The 24,977-nt window shown below is 40.6% G+C and overlaps 1 protein-coding gene across 11 annotated transcripts in view; it reads left to right on the forward strand.

Annotated features, from left to right (window-relative positions):
* Positions 1 to 22,718, forward strand: part of LOC117417094 (complement factor H-like) — a 125,588-nt gene extending 102,870 nt beyond the window's left edge. For 8 of the 11 annotated variants that reach the window (XM_059034749.1, XM_059034754.1, XM_059034755.1 and 5 more), the window contains 5 exons: positions 19,825 to 20,010; positions 20,653 to 20,838; positions 21,213 to 21,413; positions 21,799 to 21,993; positions 22,421 to 22,718. In XM_059034749.1, coding sequence (XP_058890732.1) covers positions 19,825 to 20,010; positions 20,653 to 20,838; positions 21,213 to 21,413; positions 21,799 to 21,993; positions 22,421 to 22,437 — 785 coding nt within the window. In that variant the 3' untranslated portion in view covers positions 22,438 to 22,718. The remainder of the gene's footprint in view (positions 1 to 19,824; positions 20,011 to 20,652; positions 20,839 to 21,212; positions 21,414 to 21,798; positions 21,994 to 22,420) is intronic. The other 3 variants (XM_059034750.1, XM_059034752.1, XM_059034751.1) reach the window with 3 other exon arrangements.
* Positions 22,719 to 24,977: the final 2,259 nt, after the last annotated feature.

The following is a 24,977-nucleotide window of genomic DNA, read 5'->3' on the forward strand; positions in this document are numbered from 1 at the left end:
GTGGATTAGTCCTTGATGAGGGCCTAGTGATAAGTGAGGGTATAAATACCTGTGTTGAGCTTTTAGGGGCACTATATCTGAGATTCCAGTGAGGCTGGAGGGACTGAGCAGCTGTATACTCAGTGTATAATATCTGTGTTTAAATACAGGCTTGTGGATTTGTTTTTGTTGAAATTATTAGTGTTTTGTACTGCCAGTTTTCACCTGTGACCTCAATAAATGCTAACATTTGGCATTTTAATCTCGACTTCTGGCTGTTTCCTGCCACTTGACCACTTGATACTTTACAATGAGATTTTACTTTTGGTTGAGAAAAAGGATTCTGTAAAGTACCTGCACAATTCATTCAAATACAATACATACAATAACAATACATCTCAAATCTGTTTCAAATCTTGTTTTTTTATTTAAAATTAAAATAAACAAATACAGCTAGATTGAAAAATCCTGCCTGTCACACAATACTGCTCGGTCTCATATCAAAATTGGATTAGAAAACGCTAAATATTTCTTGCAATGTATTTGTTTACAAAAATACAACTTCTTGAACTAACTAGACCTACAAGAAACAATACACAATGCACAGCTATGGCCATAAGTTTTACATCACCTAGAACTTTAGGACTGAGACATAATTAAAAAAAAACTGTATGAACATCATTTAGATATTTTATTTAATATCATGTAATCAAAGAAACTACTAAATGATACCGCAAAAGTAGCCATAATAATAGTAGAGTATTTCAAAATTAGATCGTCATTAGTCGAATTAGAGTTAGATTTCGAAATGTCACATTTTTAATTTTTTGTCAGTTTTTTGTTAAGTATATGAAAACTACAAAAGAGTATGTTATTCAGTATGTTATTTAATATGTTAACGTAACATTATGTAGCAGGTTTAATTCGACTGTATGAAGCCAATTTAGTTAAGTCTATAGGGTGATGCAAAACTTTTGGCCATAGCTTTACAATATTAACATTTGTTTTATGTTGTGTGTAAATGTTTTGTTCACATATGCCATCATTGCCAAAACAGACAGCTATTTAAACAAAAGGTCATTGCACATAAAACCAGTAGAAAAACATTAACTAATAGGGACATACTTAACCTCTGTTTGTGCAAGAATTTTATAGTTCAATTCAGTGAGGGAAACTGTGTAGCGAAAAAACATGAATAAAATGGAAAAAATACACCTAGTTTTATTTCTTGCATTTTGGAGTGCCAGTGTTATTTCCCAAACCCAAGGTAAGTTGTTTATTTAATTAAGATTGTACATTTAAGAAAATACTTTTTTTTTGTAATACATAATCTATATAAGATAATTGTTTGAAAGTGAAGAAGTGATTTCAGTAAAATCTGTGAACACTGGTTTAATTTGGTTGTCTAATTGTGAGCTTGAAAATATTTTTGTGTTTTGTTTTAAACCAATACCATTAAACACAGAAGCAGCAACAAAGGAATTTTTTTAGCTATGGCAAGGTTGGGGAAGTGCACTAATTAAAATGCCAGGACTCTCTCTTTTATTCAATATTGTCACTTTACTTATATATATATATATATATATATATATATATATATATATATATATATATATATATATATGTTAAGACTTCTGGCACAGATGCATAGAGTAGGACGAGTGTATAAACCTCAGGGTGATTGGAATAACGGAGGCCAACTATCAAATTAAGGAGCAGATACTTCATCTTTCCCGTGAGTGAGGGCAGCTTTATTTCCAGGGGTCCCAGGTTTTTGTGTTCCCCGATCTTAGTGCGGAGCTGGTACGGTGTTTGACTGCCTTTAACGAAGTTAAATCCCAGCTGCGTGTTGCTGGAATTAAGTATGGCATGTTGCACCCTGCCCGTTTTCGGTTTACATTCAATGGAGCTGATCAAGTGTTTAAATCGCCACAAGGTGTTCGGGTTACATTCAATGGAGCTGGCCAAGTGTTTGAATCGCCACAAGACGCTGCCACTTTTTACAAAGAGCGGAGTCTTCCCTCCGTGGACGCCAGTACAAACAACTGAACGGGCCGTCATCGACTGCACTGAGGGTATGTGACTGGATGTTTTCTGCAGTGGACAGCTAAACCCATCGACTTTATGATCAGCAATAGTTACCTCCCTGTTGAACATAGTCTCTGAATTATTGTATTGCGCTGCTTACTGTCATATGCGAGAATTACCTGTTATTATTCACAATGCAGCATAGAACAGAGCCTCTCTCTGTTTGCGGAGGGTTTATCTTTTACCATGTTGCCAGTTTTACAGTATATCGTGGGCTAAGGACATCCTAAGATGAGCTAGCCATACTTGTCCTGTCATGTTTTTTTTATCCCTTTTTCATGGCGCATCTGTATATATATATATATATATATATATATATATATATATATATATATATATATATATATACACTGCTGTGCAAGTCTTAGACATGTTTCATTTTTCAACTCTGATGCATTATGAGCATCAGCAATTTACTCAAAGCCTCCACTAATGATTTCTACTATTATAACAACCTTGACTTGCATATAGCAGGAAAAACACTGAGTGAAATAGCTTGCATCACTTGATTTTCAAGGTGTGGTATCCGAAGCATAACCAACAAGTACAGAGAAACATCATCTGTAATTGACAAACCCAGGAGTGGAAGACCCAAAAAGCTGTCTAACAAGGATGAGCAATACTTGAGGATAATATCCTTAATGAATAGAAAGAAGATGAGCGTTGAATTGACAACAGAACTGGAAGGCGGCACAGGTGTCGTTGTCCATCCATCAACCCCCTTTTTTGTTGAGTCACATAAAACTGTATAGTCAGTGGTGGAGGATGATGCTTTGCCTTTGTTCTGGTGTGATCTGTGTAATGCTCGCTGGTTGTATATTTCCTTTACATTCCTTCTATTATGATGGCACACACAAGTAGTGGGACCTGCAAAGCAGGTTATAATGTAAGCTTTGTAAGCTGGAATGTCAGGGGACTTAATCATCCAGTGAAGCGCAATAAGGTTCTAGAACATCTTCAACAACTCAAGGTGAACATTGCATTCCTCCAAGAGACCCATCTGCGCACATCTGACCATTTCCGCATATGTAAGGCATGGGGTGGGGGGGCAGCTGTTTCATTCGGGTTTCCATGGCAAGGCAAGGGGCGCTGCTATCCTTATCCATAAAAACCATGGTTACCAACATTGTAATTGAAATAACGTTTGGTCACAGCAAAGCTATACCTTGTAAAGCTAAAGTTCCTACACAAATTAAAAAGTGGTCTCAAATAAACCGTAGAAAACACAGCATATAAAAGTGTATTACACAGACTTTTATAGCATAAATTTACGAGTAAAAATAATATGAACTAACTTGCACATATTATTTGGAGTCTGAGCTCCCCCTCTCCTGCTTCAGTACAGCTGGACTCAGAGTCACTGGAAGGTAAGGCAGATGGGCCCGCTTCGTCCTGCCGCAGAGACTTCAGCCGTCAGTCAGGGTATTGTGCACAATATTCATTAAGTGTTTTCCTCTTGTGCTCCATTTTCAAATCAAACTAGTAACTGTCACCGTATACCTATAGCAAAATCCTACCTACACTTTAACCTGCTAATTTCAAAGTAGGCACTTTGAATGACAGGCGCTGTAGCTGGCAAATGTAAGTGCACAGTCGGTGCAGGTCTTGATGATTGACAGTCATTTAAGCAAATGAGAGCATTGTAGCGCTGCTTCAGTCAACGAGATCTGTCAGGACAGGATGAAATGACAGTGACAGTGAAACTACAGTACTAACGGACCACTGAGATGATTGACATGATTATTTTTGGTAAGAAAATAAAAAATAGCAAGTGTTTTTTTATTGACATTTATTCTATATAAATTTATTTCAGTTGAACTCATATTTTTGGGGGAATTCAACATTTAACAAGCTTTACCGATTAATATCGAAAAGTAGCAAGCCTAGTTATATCTCACCATGCCCCCTTAGTATCAGTAATTACTTTTCCTGATGGAAACGTACTGTGAAGCAACTGGCGCTTCAACCCCCTGTTACTTTCTGAGTTTTATCCAGTTTATTTCTTCACAAATATTTTTCTTTCTGATACTAATTCAACTCCTGGAATTTCTTCCTCTGCTCTGTGGGAGACCTTGAAAGCCTACATTCGTGGCAAATAATTTAATACCCTGCCAAAGCCAATAAGCGGCGTACAGGGAGACTTTCTGAAATAACTGATCTCATCTTGAAAACAGAATTTGATTTGCTGTCAACTACGCAAGCTGAACAATTACTATTAAAATCTCATCATGCTATTTTTGAATATGGCAACAAGGCCAGTAAAACGTTAGCTCATCAGTTGAGACAGTCTGCTCCCCTGGAGACTCCTCCCTTATAGATTAATTTTTTCAGGAACTTACTATTCCCACTATCGATACCTAATCTAAGGCTGGTTTAGTAGAGCCCTTTTCCGTTGAGGAAATTAACCAGGCCATTCAATTAATACAGAGTGGCAAGTCACCTGATCCTGATGGGTTTTAAAAAAATTCTCCTCTCAACTCTCCCCTATATTATCTTCTGTATTTTCTAAATCATTTCTTTCCCAGTCTTTGCCTCAAACTCTTTGCCAAGCTTCACTTTCATTGTTATTAAAAAAGCACAAGGACCCCCTTGATTGCAGCTCATACCGTCCTATTTCCCTCCTTAACATCGACTTTAAAATTTTAGCAAAAGTACTGGCCCGTCGCCTTGAGTCAGTTATGCCATCCATAATCTCCTTAGACCAGACTGGCTTTATGCATAATAGACATTCTTTTTTAAATCTTCGGCACCTGCTCAATATTATATACTCCCCATCAACTTTGCACACCCCAGAAATTCTGGTCTCGCTTGATGCTGAGAAGGCCTTTGATCGTGTTGAGTGGGATGATCTCTTTTCTACCGTCCAGAGGTTTGGTTTTGGCCATAATTTTATCTCCTGGAGATCAAGTTGCTTTACTCCTCCCCTCTAGCTTCTGTTCGTACTAACAATGCTTCCTCCAAATATTTTCCACTCCATCGTGGCACAAGACAGGGTTGTCCTCTTTCGCCCTTGCTCTTTGCTATTGCTATTGAACCCCTCTCTATTTTTCTGTGTGCTAGTAAGGATGTACGGGGTGTGGTTGGGGGGGGGGCGGTTGCAGTAGTTTTCTCTCTCTGCAGATGATATTCTTTTGTACATCTCTGATCCCGCTTCTTCTCTACCTCATGTTCTTTCTATACTAGATCAATTTGGTTCCCTTTCAATTCGAAGAGGACCACCAACATTACTTTTGGGATATGCTTGCCATAGGTAGGTATTCACTGAGCATTTTATGTCAGAGCTGCCAATAGGCCCCTCTGTGGGGTGACGTCCTCGGTCCCGCCTACCAAGAGATTAAACAGTCAACCTGCGGAGACCATTTTCTCTTTTGCCTCTCACCTAAGGTAAGGTAAACTTCTGTGTTACTACACTGAGTGTGTTTTTGAAAGAGCTGAAAGAGTCAACTGCAGTTCCCTTGCATTCATCCAACAACATAGCCTGTTTCACTCCTATGCAGATGACACCCAGCTCTACCTAAAACTAGTCCCTGGATGTCCCTCTGCCATGGTCTGGCTCTCAGCTTGCATCCAAGACATCGAGGCCTGGATGTCGGCTAACTCTCTTCAGCCCAACACTAACAAATCTGAACTTCTAGTAGGATCGAAAACTCAACATAATCTCAATATTGCTTCCTTGAACCACAGAAAAACAGTCTGCTGCTGCCTGCCCCCACTGTACGAAGCCTTGGTGTACTTCTCGATAGTAACCTCTCCTTTGATGCTCAAATCTCCTCTGTAGTCAAATCCTCCTTCTACCACCTCCGAAACATCTCAAAGGTCTGTCCCTACCTTTCCCTCCCAGATGCAGAGATACTCTGTCATGCATTCATCTCCTCTCGACTCGACTACTGCAACTCCATCACGCGCCATAAACCGATTGCAGCTGCTTCAAAATGCCACTGCTAGGATCCTTACCAGATGTAAAAAACATGATCACATTACCCTGTCTTGCCCAGCTGCACTGGCTACCTGTAAAATTCAGGATTATTTTCAAAATTCTCCTGCTTGCCTACAAGGCCCTTCATCACACAGGTCCAGAGTATCTCTCCAATCTGCTGACCCACTATGTCCCTGCACGCAAGCTGAGGTCGTCTGACTCAGGTTTGCTTGTTATACCCAAGCAAAAGTGCACCACACTCGGCGAGCCCCCTGTATTTAATGTATTTGCATTGTTTTTTACTGTTTCTATTTAACCCTTTGAGTAGTACGAACGTACCGGTACATTCGCTGCTCTCTGGTCCCCAGGGAGTACGAACGTACCGGTACGTTCTGCAACTTTAAACTTGCAGAACGTATTACTGAGCCTACAAAACCCATGATCACATAATATTGTAAGTCTAGGTTTCTGTAACACCTTTTATTGGTCTCTTGCACCCTCTACCAGATATTGACTAAATTACATATAATAAACCCAGTCACAAAAATGTCAACAGTGTTTTTTTTTTTTTGTTAGGACGTGTTGTTGTGGTTGTTCCATCCCGTTGTTCACTGTTTATTGCCTACATGTTACTTTTTAGTCAAAACCTTTCCCTATGACTTGTGACAAAAAGACAATGATTCTTAGTGGTAAATCTCCCTCACGACCTGTGAGGGCGCTAAGTAACGGAAACAGAGTACTCTGGACTACTTGGCCTGACACTTCTTTCTGAGGGTTAATAGGAAGTCGGTCATGTAGAAAAGAGACAGAGCTTCGGTACACTACCTCATTGACCTGGAAGGGAAATTATGTGACAGCTGCAGATTGGAGGAGTGGCTGCAATCGTTTACCAAGGGGTCATGAGTGACGGTATAAATAGGGGTCGAAGCGATGTTATCTGTTCCTTCATTTTGGTTATTATAAAGTGACCCGGAAGAACCTGTGTTTGTTGTGGAGATAATTGTGGGTGTTTTGTTTTATACTGTCTATTTGTTACTTGTATCACTAGACAGCTAACACGTTCCGGAGCTGTCGCCAGAGGCCAGCACAAACCCAGAACAGCACTTCACTTGTCTCACAGTAACTTGTATTGTTCCACAATGACTAGTTCATGCACTAAAGTGACTTGTGTATGTGTTTTGTGTTTAACGTGGGGATACAATAACGGGACGATTATTTCGGGACCAGCTTGGGGATTATAAATGTAAGTAATACACGCCGCTGTGATGGTGGTCCACTATGAAAGGCGCTATATAAAATAAATATTGATTGATTGCTTGATTGATTCGTGCTGAAAGCTGGCTTGCCGCTTTCGTGGAATCAGCGGCTCTAATTTTGAGCTTCGTTCTTGCTCCCTTGTTTCACAGCCTGCCTCGCTTGCATTGCAGGTAGTCTGTTTACGACTGCCTGTGCAGTATTTGATTAAGTGTGCATGTGTGCTGTCTTTTCAGCCTATGCTGTCAGGGAGAACACCGTTTCTCTGCCGGGGCTCTGCTTTGCCGTATCCCCGCCGTTGAGTGACTCCGCCAGCTGCTGTTCACGCAGCTTGGGCTAATTAAAAATAAAAATAAAAATAAATATTATTTATGTAACTGTTGTTGTGTGTCCACCTGTGTGTTGACCCTGTCACACAACCCCGCTTTGCCTGTGTTTGTGCTGTGAATTGTTGCTGCATTGCAGTTAAAAAATGCTATCCTGGCCCCCTTGCAGTTGCAGGGGATCAGAGTATTGAACTACCTAGACAATTGGTTGTTCCCAGTCATGAGAGGGAGCAGTGGCCCACATGGTGATTGTGACAGAGCATCTGGCGAGGCTGGGCCTCACCCTCAATGATGCAAAGAGTCGGCTTACACCTGTGCAGTGCACGACGGACTTGAGACTCCAGTATGATGTGAGCATACCTGTTGGACGACAGGGTAGCAGATATTCAAAATTGCCTCTCCTTGTTTCAGCAGGGATCAAGGGTTACCTAGGTGTTGTGCCAGAGATATTGCCTTCTGACACCTGACTTGGGCCCAACAGAACCTGCTGTCCCTATGGGTGATGCATCTTCCTGGAGTGATGAACTGGGCAGCGGACCTCCTCTCGAGGGAGAGTACGCATCCATCGGTGTGGCAGCTCCACCCTCAGGTGGTGGAGCGCATTTGGGAATGGTTCAGGAAGGCGCAGGTAAATCTCTTTGCCTCGGCGGAGATGACACACTGCCCCCTGTGGTACTCCCTCCACCCGCTTCGCCTGGATCTCCTCAATCAGACGAAAGGCACTTTCTGGCATCCAGAACCAGGCAGGTTCCAATTATGGGTCTGGCTCCTGAACAGGACTGCTGGTCAGCCCTACGGCTATCTGACGCTGTCGTGGGCACATTGCAGAACAATAGGGCAGGCTCCACTAGGTCATTATACGCCTATAAGTGGTGATACTGGTGTCTGACTAGAGGTCATGACCCCGTATCTTGCCCTATGCCGGTTATCTTGCAGTTTCTGCAAGAACTTGTCCCCGAATGGAGCCTTGATATTGTGCTGGAGGCTCTCGCGAAGGCCCAAATGGAGCCCATACACTCCATAGAGTTGAAGTATCTGTCTATGAAGACAGCCTTCCTCTTGGCTATCACCTCCGTGAGCTACAGGCGCTGTCGGTGCACAGCTCCTGTATGCGTATTTGGGATGATGGCAGCAGGGTGTCACTACGTACAAACCCTGCCTTCCTCCCTAAGGTGATCACAGCCTTCCACATGAAGAGGATATGAGATTGAACTCCCACTGCCCGGTGCGGGCATTGAGGTGGTACGTGGATAGGACAAGAGCTCTGCGTCATTCTGACCAGTTCTTTGTCTGTCACAGTATACAGACCCTAGAACAGGACCTCTCGAAGCAGCAACTGTCGCACTGGATTGTGGACACATTCTCGACTGCATATGACAATGCTGGCTTGCCCCCATCTGGGCGGGTAGCCACGCACTCTGCCAGAGGGTTAGCTACCTCTTGGGCCCTGTTCAGAGGGTCTTGGTTGTCTGATATTTGTACTGCAGCTAGCTGGGCTACGCCACATCATTTCTCCAGGTTAAACCGCCTTAATGTGGTAGATCCTTCCTTGCCTTCATTAGGCATGAGGGTCCTTGAGGTTGCACACTCACACCGCTAACCCTTGGGCTCTTTTCTGGACTTTATTTTTTAAACTTTTTCTCAAATTACTGACATAAAAATGGACCCCTCTCCACTTATTGCCTTTTTCAGTGTTGTGCCAGAAGACGTCCATCTGACCAAACTGCAATCAGATTCTCTGGCTTTTGTGACCTTGCTTACCAAACACGTAAATCCTGTTTAACTGGAAGTAAGCTTCCCCACCATCCAATATATACTTGGTTAAGGATGTCCCCTAAGCTGACCTACTTCTGTTCTGTTGCTTCAGAAGTCCTGGCCTCCCAGCGACTCCAGGCCATTCCGACGGTCCTGGCTGGGCAATCGCCTTCACAGGCCCTGTCTTGCAGTTAAAGGGCTCCGTAGTAATAGTTCCCGCAGAGCGGACGCTTCCCTCCTGGATGTAAACAAACACTCTCAGTGCCCGTCTGTACAGCAGTGGTCTTGCAGCAGCCCTGAGCTGTAGCACAGCTGTTTTTTGAGCTCTGCGCAGCATCCCCAAGCACGCCCCATCTTAGCTCAGGGCGAACCTGCCACTCAGCTGGTTGCATAGCAACGCATCTCCATTTGCGCGTCGCAGCTGATTTTTCACAGGCACACATTTGCGCAGGAACCAGTGACCCGGTTTCCTGTCACAGGGGGACACAGAAAAATGTTATACATCATGATAACCCTTTTTAACAGTCCCATTTTAATTCACCCACACGTAACACATACACAAACACAAACACCAGTCCACAGTACATGCTCTAGTGCTCGTGGTGCAAATACAGTACGTTAGTGTATACAAAGTGAAGTATTGTCCAGGTTCGTGCGGGCCTTTTGCAACAGCTCCTGGATCGTGTTTAGCCATTTAAATAATCAAGTATAATGACAATAAACAAACAAAACACTCTTTCTCTACACAAACCACGTCCTTCCAGGTTGTTCTTTAACCAAAATGAAGGAACAGATTACATCGCTTTGTCTTCTATTTATACCATCAGACATGACCCCTTGGTAAATGATTGCAGCCGCTCCTCCAATATGCGGCTGCCACATGATTTCCCTTCCAGGTCGATGAGTTAGTGCACCAAAGCTCCATCCCCATGTCCGACTTCCTTTTAACCCTGGGAATGAAGTGTCAGACCAAACAGTCCAGGGTACTCTGTTCCCGTTACTCCCCCCTCCTGGAAAAAATAATCAGCATTTTGGTGGTCTTTCCACGCACGGTGTACCATGTGGTACATGAAGGGCTGCAATGCCAGATACCACAGAGTTATCCGAGCATTGCTGTTCTTCATTGTGCTTAACCATTTGAGTGGGGTGTGGTCTGTGTCCCAGTAGGTAGTATCGTAAAGAGTGAATAGCCCATTTAATGGCCAAACACTCCTTTTCGACCACGGAGTAGTTGCGCTCCCGAGGAAGCCTTTTTACTGATATATAATATCTGTGTTCTACTCCGTCTACCTTTTGGGACAAGACCACACCCAAACCAACATCCGACGTATCGGTTTGGAAGATGAATCTCTTGGTGAAATCAGGTGTGATAAGAGTGGGGGCCTGGCAGAGTCTTCGCTTAATAACAGCAAACACCCCCTGACACTCTACTGACCACTTAATCAAATTTGGTGCACTCTTTTTGGTAAGGTCGACTAAGGGCTTAACCACGATGGCATACTCGGGGATAAAGCAGTGATAATAACCGGCTAATCCCAGTAACAACCTCATCTGAGTCTTGGTTTTGGGGATTGCCACTTCAACCGAAACCTGGATTTTGGTGACAATGGGTCTCACCCTTCCATTTCCCATTAAAAATCCCAAATATTGAGTCTCTGTGTTGGCAAACGCACATTTTCTCAAGTTAGCTGTCAGCCGGGCTACCCTTAGAGACTGAAGGATGTGGGCATTTATGTGGGCATAAAACCTGGTCCATCAGTCTCTGAAAGGCAGCAGGAGCACCATGTAGCCCAAACTGCATGGTTTTAAAGTGGAACAGCCCTTCTGGTGTTGAAAATGTGGTTTTCTCTCTAGAACTGCAGGTCAAGGGGATCTACCAGTATCCTTTTGTCAGGTCCAGAGTAGAGATAAACTTAGCTTTTCCCAGTCTATCTAAAAGTTCATTGACCAGAGAAATAGGGTACGCATCAAACTTGGCAATAGCATTTACCTTCCGGAAGTCCACACAGAAGCGGTTGGTGCCATCTTTCTTGGCCATTGACAATTGACAAGTGGACTGCACCACTTCCTCCTGGAAGGCTCAATCAACCCAAGTTCCTCTTTGCGAACACCACTTCGTCAACTTTCTGGGATCCGGTAAGGTCTCTCTCGTAAAGTGACACCTGGGGGAGAGTTAATGTCATATTCAACCAAGTTAGTCCTGTCGGGCAAGTCAGAAAAAACATCACTGAACTCCTCAATAAGCTTATGCAGCTCCTGTTGCTGATCTGGAACCAATTGTTCCCCCATTGAAAGGATTTTAGTGCTAGAGGTCTTTGGACAGGGATCTAAATCATCCTTTACATCGCCTGGGGCTATAAATAAGGTCTCCCTTGCCTGCCAGGGCTTTAATAAATTTACATGATAAATTTCACGTTCATTACGGCAATCGGGCTGTCTAATTCACCTTTCCTATAGCTCAAATCCCTTCATATGGCCCAGGCCATTTAGCACATAATTTCAATTCTGAGGAGGGAAGCAGCTGCATTACCTTGTCTCCAGGTCGAACGGTTCAAATTCATGCATTTTTATTGTAATGCTGCTGCTGCCGGTGCTGAGCCGATTTGAAGTTGTCCTGGGCCAAACGCCAAATCCAGGCGATTTCTTAGTAGGAGCACATGCTGTCTTACATTTTTGGATGAGCCTTTGTGCTCCTCCCACCCCTCTCTCAACAGATCGAGGACGCCACGAGGCTGTCGGTCGTACAAGAGCTCGAAGGGGGAGAACCCTGTTGAACTCTGCAGCACTACTCTCACTGCAAAAAGGAGGTAGGGAAGAAGCGATGCCCAATGTTTTTGCTCTTGAGTTACAAAACATCTCAGCATCTGCTTTAAGGTCTGATTAAATCGTTCCACCAAACCATCCATCTGTGGATGATAAACAGATGTCCTGATGGGAGGTATTGTTAATATTTTATACACTTGCTGTAACGTTTTAGATGAAAAATGGGTTCCATGATCAGTCAAAATCTCCTTGGGGATCCCTACTCTAGCCATGATCTGCACTAACTCTGTGGCTATTGCAGCGGTATTAGTGGACCTCAATGGAACTGCCTCTGGGTATCGCATTGCATAATCTACCACCACTAATATATGCGTATACCCGGAATCAGAAAGTAGCAATGGGCCCACTATGTCCATTGCAATGCATTCAAAGGGGGTGGAAATAATCGGCAGTGGAACCAAAGGGGCGGGGCGCACTCGGCCCTGGTGCTACTCGCTGGCAGTCTGGGCATGTGGCTACATATTTCGACACATCAGTATAAAGTCCTACCCAATAGAATCAAGCCAATTTCCATTCCCTTGTCTTCCCGCAAAAGGGATATCATGCGCCAGCCTCATGACCTCTGGCCGACAAGATGGGGGACCCAATAATTGTGTTACAAGCTGTCGTGTGCCCGCGGCTAGGTTTACCCTATGCAGTAATTGCCCCTTGATACTAAAGTGCGGAAATACTAGTGCCCCAGTGCCATCAACATCCTTACCTTCAATGGACCGGACCAGTCCCCAAGTGTGCACTAGTGACGGGTCATTATGTTGGCCCCACATTATGTCTGCGCTTGAGTACCACATGTCTGGTATATTGAGAGGGGCGGGAGTAGCATCTGCCCTGGATGGCCCAGTAACCTCGCCCTCTTGGTTTCACTGCTTTCCAACTCCCTTTGACTGGCGTTTGTTACCATCCGAGCGTGATCCTACCAAACCCCAGCCTTGTCTCAGTGATGCTCCCTCCCATTTTGCGGTCCTTCTCTCTTTATTTGTTTTTCTAGGACAGAAGATAGGAGAAAACATCTCAGCTTGAAAAGGAAACACATCACCAATTTGTTCCCTTTTCCTCTTTTCTGCTACATTTACATCTGTGGCTGAGACGGCCATTATTTGCATTAATTCTTTAAATTTTGGCCAGTCTGGCCCCAGAATAACTGGGTGTGGCAACCTTTCCGCCACCCCTACTACCAGGTGATGTTTTATCGGTCCTACCTATAAGTACACTTTTAGTTTCAGGTATGCTGCCATGTCTCCACGGAAACAGGAAATGGCCACCTGACCTTGTGGCCACCACGACACACCGCCCAAGAGAGCTGTTCGAATTAAAGTCTGCTCACACCCTGTGTCCACTAATGCGTGGGTTTTCACGTTCCCTAAAACCACATCAATCATATAAGGCCCCTCCCGACCATTTTCCCCTCGCTTACCTATTTCAGGTGCCCAATTACACGCAGCCACGTCACACTCCATTGCAGCGGGGACCTGCAGTACTCCCTGAACCGTACCTGGTGAGTCTCCACAGTAATGTTGAGGCGACGGAGGATGGCCAGCTTTTTGCCTGGTATGCTGCCTGAGCCTCACCACTCAGGCAGTGACGATCCATAGTCCTGTGACTGACACCACGTGTGGCAAAGTGGTTGATTGTGTACAGGTGCAGGAGTGATGCAGTGCATAATTAACAGACAGAGAGGTTTATAATCCAGTTGGAAGCGGTTTATTTTATAATACAGGTCTGGTGACCAAATAATAATCCCTGGTAATACACAACAATGTGTATTGCACGGAGCAAATAATAATGGGGTTGCAGCTCCAAACAATAAACACAAGTATCCATCCCACACGGTCACCAGTCCTGGGTGTGTGCAGTAGTGCTCGTGGTGGGTGATACAGGTTTATAAGTGACAGTAGTGCAGTGCTGTTCCGGGTTTTGTGCTGGCCCATGGCGACAGCTACGGAATGTGTTAGCCGTCTACTAATAACAAACAAGAACAATTATAGACAAACAAACAAACACTCAGAATACTTTCTATCACTGTTTCACACAGGAGCAGTGTGGAGTAGTGGTTAGGGCTTTGGACTCTTGACCGGAGGGTTGTGGGTTCAATCCCAGGTGGAGGACACTGCTGCTGTACCCTTGAGCAAGGTACTTTACCTAGATTGCTCCAGTAAAAACCCAACTGTATAAATGGGTAATTGTATGTAAAAATAATGTGGTATCTTGTAACAATTGTAAGTCACCCTGGATAAGGGCATACTACTGTTTTTTAAACATATTGAAGTCAATACATCAAAGGATGTAACTGAAGATAGCAACATTGCTTGCAAAACTATCAATACTTTTATTATTTTGTGTTCCTATTAGTTTGTTGTTCTTTTTTGTATTTAGATATACACTATAAGAAATAAATAACAGGAAAAGGCATCAGAGTGAAATAATTTATTGACAGTTTGGTGAAGAATGTACAGTGTAAACATCATTCAGCATCATCACGACAGAGTCTGTCATTTCTGTCTGGCCAGATTATTTCATCAACACAGCGGATGTTCTCTCTGGCAATGCATCGAGGGAAAAAACACCTGCTGTGACGTATCCAGCCTTGACAGGCTTCTGCCCCGATCTCATCACAGACACCCTCCATGGCCTGAAGAAGTGTAACCCCGTGATAGGGGTGCCAGTCATATACCTTCCATCATCAGGAGAAGAACTCCTCAATAGGGTTGAGGAAGGGGGAGTATGGTGGAAGAAAATGTAATGAAAAAGCATCATGTTCCACAAACCACAGCTGCACCCACCGGGCACAGTGAAAGCTGTGGGCTTTCTTCTTTGAGCGCAAAGAAATGCAAGGATTTGGTCAGTATTATATGGACCAATCACTGGATGGTGAGCAAGAACCCCATCTTGGCCTATAGCAGCACACATGGGGAGGTTTCCTCCACGCTGCCCCGGGGTGTCCACAGTGGCACGCTGTCCAATTATGTTTCTGCCTCGCCGACATCCTTTCTACAAGTTGAAACCTGCCTCGTTGACGAAGATCTGACAGGCTGAATGCTTGCATCCAGCTCCATAATTGCCAGTGTACAAAAAATAAATAGCGAACATCAGCTATGCTCCAATTGCATTGTCCCCAATAGACCACCTACAGTAAAAGCTCAACCCTAGCATCCCATCCAGACACATATCAATCCTTTCATCTTCACTTCAGGCAGTATTAGAGTACCATGTAAGCGTGAACAGCAGGGGCATAGCTAGGAATGGAAATTTGAGTGGGCCCCAACTTCGGGTGGACCGGCAAGTACCAAAGGTCTGACGTCACAGGAAATAGTTTACATTACAAACATGATTTAAATCAATTAAAATTCTGAATACATCAAATATGTCCCCGGGGTTTGAGCAGCGCAACGTAGCCAAGACTGAAAATGTATGGTGCTGAGTGAAGCAAGGCGAACATGTTTTGCAGTTTATAACAGTAGTTGTACGTATACACTACAAATACAAAGCGCATATGCATACATACAACCTACAGAAACAAACACACTGTGCACAATAACTGCAAAAACCGTACTGTAATCTTTTAGCTATATTGTAATAACCTGTTACCTCTGTAAGTCACCCTGCATAAGGGTGTCTGTCAAGCAAAAATTAAAAATCAGGCTAAGCTCCTGCTGCCTTCAAACCAAAACTAAAATCTTAGCTGTGCTGAGAATACCTCGTTTCCAGCTAAATATGGCTGCTTTCGTTTTCACTACATTTTCTCAGGTACAGCTAAAGAAAGATATTGCGTTGGCTGAAAAAACGTAAAAAGCAGACAAAAAAATATTTTTTAAAACAACCTTGAGTGACACATTGAGCAACATTTTCAAGTTTTGTAAACCTTTTAAAATTATGTTGACACGCTAATGAAAAGGAACGTGCAATTTCCATACTTTGCTGCCTTTAAAATAAATCTTCTCCACGAGAGAAAAGTTAACAGCAAACCTTAAATGACAAAACCCAAGTTTTTATATTTCTTTACATTTCTAATACTACGTCGAAATACTTCTGAAGTTTTAAAATCACAGATACATTCAAATTATTAATAAATTGTATATATTTTATTATTCAAGAAAACATAATAAACATATATATAATTACAGGCAGATAGAGATAAATTTACAAAGTTACAATCTCAATTATAACTATATATATATATAATTATTATTATTAGGGAGACTAGGGTGTGTGAACTATGCATGAGCTGCAGAGTCACTTACAACTACGTCTCACCCGAAAGACAGAGCACAAGGAGGTTAAGTGATTTGCTCAGGGTCACACAATGAGTCAGTGGCTGAGGTGGGATTTGAACCGGGGACGTCCTGGTTACAAGCCTGTTTCTTTAATATATATATAAAGAAATATTAATACTACAAAAGAAGAAAAAAGGAAAATCAATAAAAAACCTAGGGATGTGAATTAAAAATCTTATTATAATATTTTATTGTAATCATAGTTTTACAGTTTTTTGTTTGTTTTAAAGAATCTAAATAATATTTAAATTCTTCTGAGAAAAATCTGCATTTGGGAATAGAATCTGAAAACGTATAATAGAATAAACATTTCAAAAGAAGATATTGTGTAAACAGGTAAACTGCTGTATGTACCTACAACATTGTAAAAACGAAGTAATAATGCATGACATAAAAAAATTTAAAAACTATATTAAAATAAACGTTTCAAAAGAAGATATTGTGTAAACAGGTGTAAACATATATTATATATATATATATATATATATATATATATATATATATATATATATATATACTACCGGTCAAAAGTTTCAGAACACCCCCATTTTTCCAGTTTTTATTGAAATTTAAGCAGTTCAAGTCCAGTGAATAACCCGAAATGGTACAAAGGTAAGCGGTAAACTGCCAGAGAATAATGTACATTTCAGAGTTATACAAGACAGCCTTTTTCAGGGAACAAGTAATTAGTTAACAACTTACAGCTGTTCTGCAGCAATGGAAGTAAATTAAGCCTTGAAAGTTGATGCTAACAATTCCTACAGGTGTCCCTACTTTTGTTGATTACTTACAAACCCTCTGTCTGTATAAAAGCAGTGTTGGAACAGACTGTGTTACTACACCCTCTTAAGCATGTTTTTTCTTAAACAGTTGGCCTTCTCTCAGCATCTCAGTATTTTTAAAATATGAAATTACGGATATTTTGTTATATAATATATATACAGTGCCTATAGAAAGTCTACACCACCTTGACATTTTTTCACATTTTGTTGTGTCAGTGCCTCAGTGTTTCATGCATTTAAATGAGATTTTTTCCACTTATCTACACACCATACTCCACACTGTTAAGGGGAAAATGTTTTTATTGAGAAAAAGATTGTATATTAAAAATACAAAACTGAAAGATCATAACTGGATAAGTCTCCACCCCCGAGTTAATACTTGGTGGAAGCACCTTTGGCAGCAATTACAGCTGTGAGTCTGTTGGGATAGGTCTCTACCAACTTTGCACACCTAGATTTGGCAATATTTCTTTAAGTAATGCCACAAATTTTTAATTGGATTTAGGGGCTCTGACTGGGCCACTCAAGGACATTTACCTTTTTGTTCCTTAGCCACTCCAGTGTAGATTTGGTTGTGTGCTTTGGGTCGTTGTCATGCTGAAAGGTGAACTTCAGTCCCAGTTTCAGCTTTTTTGCAGAGGGCAGCAGGTTTTCTTCAAGGACTTCTCTGTACTTTGCTCCATTCATTTTCCCTTCTATCCTGACAAGTGCCCCAGTCCCAGCCGATGAGAAACATCCCCATAACATGATGCTGCCACCACCATGCTTCACAGTAGGGATGGTGTTCTTTGGGTGATGCGCTGTGTTGGGTTTGTGCCAAACATAACGCTTTGTATTTGGGCCAAAAAGTTTGATTTTAGTTTCGTCAGACCACAAAACTTTTTCCCACATGGCTACAGAATCTCCTGAGTGTTTTTTTTTTGCATACTTCAAATGGGATTCAAGGTGGGCTTTCTTGAGTAAAATACAGGCCAGATTTGTGGAGTGTTTGGGATATTGTTGTCACATGCACACTTTGACCAGTCTTGGCCATAAAAGTCTGTAGCTATCGCAAAGTTGCCATTGCAGAATTTATTGGAACCTACAGGAACTGCTGAGTTTATCCTGAAATCATGTGAATCACTACAATTTAACACAGGTGGAGGCCACTTAACTTGGTGTGTGATTTTGAAGGCGATTGGTTACACCTGAGCTAATTTAGGATTGCTATTACAAGGGGGGTAGACACTTATCCAACCAAGCTATTTCAGTTTTTGTTTTTTATTAATCTTCTACAAATTTCTAGAATATTTTCTTCACTTGGAAGTTGTGGGGTAGGATGTGTAGATCAATGAAAAAAAAAAAATATTTTAATGCATTTTAATTCCAGGCTATAAGGCAAAAAGTTAAACATTTTATAAATCACAAAATGATTAATAAAGGAAATACCTGTTTTTACCAATTCAATGCTATTTAACTTTTTAAAGTTGAATTATACAGTATGGTCAATCAATAAATGATGTGAAATGATGAAATTAGGAGTTAATTCAAATATGTTTTTTTTTATTAAATAAATGGATTATTGTCAGGTAGAATAAACAATAAACAGATTTTTAAGTTAAAAACAGCTTAAAAAGTTTGAGCTCATTTGCATACCTCTGACAATTGGTTAGATACAATCTCTCGGTAACAATCTGTGACAGTAAATCACATCTAAAACCATTACTGGTCGGTAAAAGAACAACCAGGGTGTCGTTTTATAAATCGCTTGTTAAATGCCGGCCAGTCATTTTTATTTTAATGTCTGGAAATTACCGCCATCTTTTATGCATATGGGCTTTCAGGTTTAGGGCTAACATGTGGGCCACCACCTGCAGTGGATCATGCTGAAATTACACAAGGGAAAAGGAGAGAATATGAAGACAATAATTGGATTAGATACCAATGCCACCAGGGTTATGGATTTGAAGGATCAATTTACTATAGCACATGTCGGCATGGAAAGTGGTCAGATGCACCAAAATGTATCAGTAGGTTTGGTTTTGTTTATCAGTGTGAACTGATTTCAGAAAAGTGTAATTAGATTTTTTTTATTAGATTTTATTGAAGTATTTAGCATCATCAGTGTGAGACTAACGGTTAGAGAGAGAGAGACTAATTTAGGCTGTGTTCACACTGGGCCCATTTAGAGGGTTTGGTCCGCACTCAGTACTGTTCGGTATGTTTCATGTGAAGTGTGAACAACAAAGTCCTCTTGGGGAAACAAATCTAAAGAGGTGGTCTCTGAGTCTGGTTCGCTTGCTAAACCTCAATGTGAACAACTGCTGGACTCGGTCCTTTTGCACACAGGAAACAAACTATGCCAGATAACCTGACTCAAAAGTAAACATTTTGCACATAGTTTAGTTCATATTCTGAGGAAACAAGCAGAGCAAAAATAAAATGCCTTTGAGAACTACATTAGGGTTACCAGACATCCTGGGAAAACTGGTATTTGTTGTGTCAGTCTTCAGCCTTCATTTTTTGTCCCGGTCAGAAAGAGTAAAATTGTTAAATCGTCGCGGTTTTGCTATTGTATCACTTTTTTTTTACATTTAAACAATAAATTGATTCTTATCAAGTCAAAAACAGCTTAAGAGGTTTTATCTTTTCAGGTTTAAGGCCAACATGTGGGCCACCACCTGCAGTGGATCATGCTGAAATTACACAAGGGAAAAGGAGAGAATATGAAGACAATGATTGGATTAGATACCAATGCCACCAGGGTTATGGATTTGAAGGATCAATTTACTATAGCACATGTCGGCATGGAAAGTGGTCAGATGCACCAAAATGTATCAGTAGGTTTGGTTTTGTTTTATCAGTGTGAACTGATTTCAGAAAAGTGTAATTAGATTTTTTTTTTAAGATATGCCCAGATAATGTTTTGAACAATGAAGCATTTAGCATCATCAGTGTGAGAGTAAAGGTTAGAGAGAGACACTAATTTAGGCTGTGTTCACACTGGGCCCATTTAGAGGGTTTGGTCCGCACTCAGTACTGTTCGGTACGTTTCATGTGAAGTGTGAACAACAAAGTCCTCTTGGGGAAACAAACCTAAAGAGGTGGTCTCTGAGTCTGATTCGCTTGCTAAACCTCAATGTGAACAACTGCTGGACTCGGTCCTTTTGCACTTAGGAAACAAACTATACAAGGTAACCTGACTCAAAAGTAAACATTTCATTCATAGTTTAGTTCATATTCCGAGGAAACAAGTAGAGTTAAAATAAAATGCCTTTGAGAACTACATTAGGGTTACCAGACAGCCCGGGAAAACTGGTATTTGTTGTGTCAGTCTTCAGCCTTCATTTTTTTTCCCGGTCAGAAAGAGTAAAATTGTTAAATCGTCGCAGTTTTGCTATTGTATCACTTTTTTTTTACATTTAAAAAATAAATTGATTCTTATCAAGTCAAAAACAGCTTAAGAGGTTTTATCTTTTCAGGTTTAAGGCCAACATGTGGGCCACCACCTGCAGTGAATAATGCTGTCATTCTACGAGGGGAAAGGAGAGAATACAGAGACAATGAAGTAATTGAATACCGATGCAACCTGGGTTATGAATTTGAAGGATCAAATGACTATAGCATATGTCGGAATGGAAAATGGTCAGATGCACCAAAATGTATCAGTAGGTTTGGTTTTGTTTTATCAGAAAAGTGTAATTTGATGTTTTTTAAAGATATGCCCCAGATAATCTCTTGAACAAGTGTTTAACATCATCAGTGTGTGACTAAAGGTTAGAGAGAGACAAATTTAAAGTCTCACCTTAAACATTTGTGCAAGGTTCCTTCTGATAATTGTATTGTTAACTAAATACATTGAGTCTAGAGTGTTTTTGCTTTGTATTAAAATATTTAAATCAAACTTTCCTGAGCTTAATCTTTTTAAAAATAAGTTTCAATGATGTGATGGAAAACATACAGTAAATAAGAACTGGAAGTTAACTAACATGAGGTAAGAGAATAATATCATTTTAAAAACCCTTTCCATTCAACTGTTCAGGCTCAGGCGCAGACTCAGGTTCAGAGTGTGGGCCACCACCTGTAGTGGATAATGCTGTCATTGAACAAAGGCTAAAGACATCCGGAGTCTATCAAAATGGCGATACGATGAAATACCAATGCCAAAGTTTCTATGTACTTGAAGGATCAAACCAAGCCAGGTGTAACAGAGGAACGTGGGAGAGCCTACCTATTTGTTTAGGTAAGTCTGAATATCATTTAATGTATTTGTATCTTAAAATCAACAAGTACAATGAACCTGAGTTTTTAAGTACTGTATGTTAATCAGGGCTTTGATCATGCTTCATAAATTGAATACAACTGGGACCTTGAAATTTAGGACAGAAAATAGGCTCTGGCGAACCATGATGGGGCAGTTGGTATCCAGAAGTTGAGTATCATACAGAAGGTTTTACATGGTTTAAAAGCACAACTCTGTATCATCACAGCAATGATGCCAGTAGCTTAATGTACCAGTAAATGTATTGTATGGTATGTGTGTGTGTGTGTGTGTGTGTGTGTGTGTGTGTCGAATAGTGTATATGTAGATAATGTTATTAATTCTTGAACGGTTTGCTTTACTTTAGAGCCATGTACTGTTACCGACAGTGACATGGAGCAAAGGAACATTATGTCAAGATGGAGTACATCAACAAACTTTATAAAACATAATGATATAATTGAGTTTACATGTACATATTGGACTAGACTTCGCCGTGATAGTGGTCCATTAAGAATACGCTGCAATAATGGACGACTGGATCTGCCCATATGTAATTACGGTTTGTATGCAATCAATCAATCAATCAATCAATAAATAAATAAATAAATAAATAAATAAATCACTTTTTGGGGATGTTAAATACATTTTAGTTTTGATAATTTACTTTTAAAACAATTTCTTGCAACAACAAATGATGAGGCCTGTTTTGAAAGTAGCAAGTTGACTGCTAAAAATGGCTGTGGATATAAAGACTTTTTATAGGAATTAATCCATAATTTAAAAAACGTCCTGGTGTAATAAACAACGAAGTCTAACTAATCAATCAAATATGCCTTCAGTCGTGAGGAAAGGCCTGTATGTATAACTCGTACATTATTACTTCATCTTATGTAGCTGTATCCATATATAACACACTAAGTCAATGCCCACTTTTCTCTTTCAGTGTTCAGCAGCAATGAGTTGGCTAATGCGTGTTTGTTTTGCAGGTGCATGGCAGAAATAAGCTTTAAGAAGATGCTATTCACTTGGAAACAAACAAACAAGCTGAACAGAATATACACAATATTTGTAAGGCTAATTAAATATATGAATCATTGTTCTAGACAATTATGCCTTATTTCTAAATGCATTTTTGATTTGTGTGGTTGACCTGGTGGATTACTGTGAACAGGTCTTACAATAACATGTTATGGAGCTTTTAGAAAGAACATGTACATGGAAAATTATGAGAACTTCTTTTTTTCCTTTCGAAATATATGTAATAAAATAATATGTAATACAGTACCCCAAAAATGTGTCAATTTGATCATCATGATTATCATGCAAAAAACACAGAATCTGGAGCAATGTTTATCTGGAATGGTGATGTGTGTACATTCCATACAAATATTGCTTCACAATCAGTTTACTGATCAACTCACTGCTCGTGAACTGCTTAGTGACCCTTTCTTACAGGAATTGCTCTTATCTCTATTGTCTGCCAGTAAAAATCTTCCGACCTCAGAAGACCTGTGTATTCGACATATTGTCCAAATCAATTACAATATGTCAGTGAAAGGTTTAACTGAAAAGTGGCATGTATGGCCAGAAAGCTACAACTAATCTATTTCATGACAAGGTCAGGGTGCAACCTAAAACACACACACCCACACCTTATAATAAAATGAAGTATTTCAATACAGAAGTAGATTATGATGTGATGCACATAAATACAGTTCCTCTGAGTAACATGCAGTAAATGTTGATTTGTTTTGTTTTGTTTTGTTTTAACAATGGGGTGGAAACATCACAGTTCTTGGTCAATAGCCATGCCAATGGTTAAATTCAGTTTTGAATCCAATCAAACAGTGCTGGATTGCATTGACTGCATTAAGAATAGCACAGGTGAAACTGTCTGTTGAGAAAGATCCTCCAGAGTTATAGAATCAGTGATCAATTCAAAGGAGGTCTTATCAAACTAATGAGCATGTGGTTATGATCAAGACTTTGCTATGTATTTACATTCATTCTTATTTGACTAATGGTGGGGATGTATGGTAATTGAAAGATAACTAAATTAAAACAGGTAACACTAGCACAGACAGCAAAAAGTCTTGACTGGGAATCTGAAACCCCGTAGTGACTGAAGATTGGAAATTGCAAATACAAAATTAGAGCTGCCAGAATCATGAAAAAGTAGACCACCATGACCGTGACACAGATCTATTTATTTATTAAAGCTTGGTTTTAAAATATGTCTTGTATATCCTTAAAACACCATCACGTGACAGGTTACAGTTTTCACTATAGCCCCCAAGTCCTTAACAACAGTCTATGTTCATAGCAACTGTACATATTCTGATTGGAACCACTCTGACCTAGAGCTAGACTGACATGCTCAACTTTGAAACAAAGAAACAATATGGCAGAGACGGTACTTTCCTCAGCTATACTGAAGCTCATCCTCAGAAATGTGAGGAAAGTGCACTGCCATATTTAATTTATATGTGTATATACACAAACACACACAGAGCGAGAGAGAGAGAGAGACTTGCACATCAATCAATATAAACTATGCAATTAACTTGGGTTTAAAGGGAATATGCCTTTTTGCTAACAGTTTATTTTTAGAAAACAGTTTCAGACGTAAACAGATTATGTATTCACCAATATTCCTATAACTGTACTTGGTGATTGTATACATTGGACATTACCAATAATGTACAAACAAAATCATAATTAATACATTTACTTAGAACAAGTACTAATTCAAATTAAAAGATAGTTCAGATGTGTACTAAATAACACTTGTCACATGTGGTAACTAACCCTATGTACATCAGGCAGGCTTATTATTTAATGTATTTATATGTATCACATTCAACTTTATAATTATTATTTTTGCACATTTGTAATTTTGTATAGGATTTGTTTTCTTATAAGTTTTATTGTGTAGTGCACTTGAATGTTGGTTTGTTTTTGCCTGCTGAATACGAGAACTGACGTGCTTGGAAAAAGATAATTGCTGCTGAGGAGGAATCATGAAAAAACTCATGAAAAATTGCTGTTCCAATAAAATAATTATTCCCTGTTATTGCAGACACCTGACTGTTAGAGGCTATGGAGCAAACAGCCTGTTGGTTGAAAGAGAAAAGGAATAACGCCTGTGCGGCAGTATGCCTGATTAGATAGATCAAATGATTGTTTACACCTGAAAAACTATTTATTGTGAGCTTCATAGGCACATGACAGATTGGAGCGGGAACAGAGCTTTGAAGAGAGACTTGGAGAGAACAGAGTTGTCGGGCGGACTCAATGAAGCAAGCAAGCAACGCAGCAAGTGGAACAGCGGGGTGCAGACTGTGACAGAGAGAAGCCGTGTGCTGTGGAGGAGTAGCGTAGCAGGGCATAACAGGCCGTGTGGACAGCCGGATCAAATCATATTCAGTGGAAGGGATGGTGCGAGAACTTGGAAACAGATGCTTGGGAGGGTCTTTTTGCAGCTGCTTGCTTGCTTGAGATAAGATCCCCTATTTTTACATTGAAATATAATATTGATTGAAA

This window comes from Acipenser ruthenus, chromosome 12 (genome assembly GCF_902713425.1).
Source record: "Acipenser ruthenus chromosome 12, fAciRut3.2 maternal haplotype, whole genome shotgun sequence".
Classification (NCBI taxonomy): Eukaryota; Metazoa; Chordata; class Actinopteri; order Acipenseriformes; family Acipenseridae; genus Acipenser; species Acipenser ruthenus.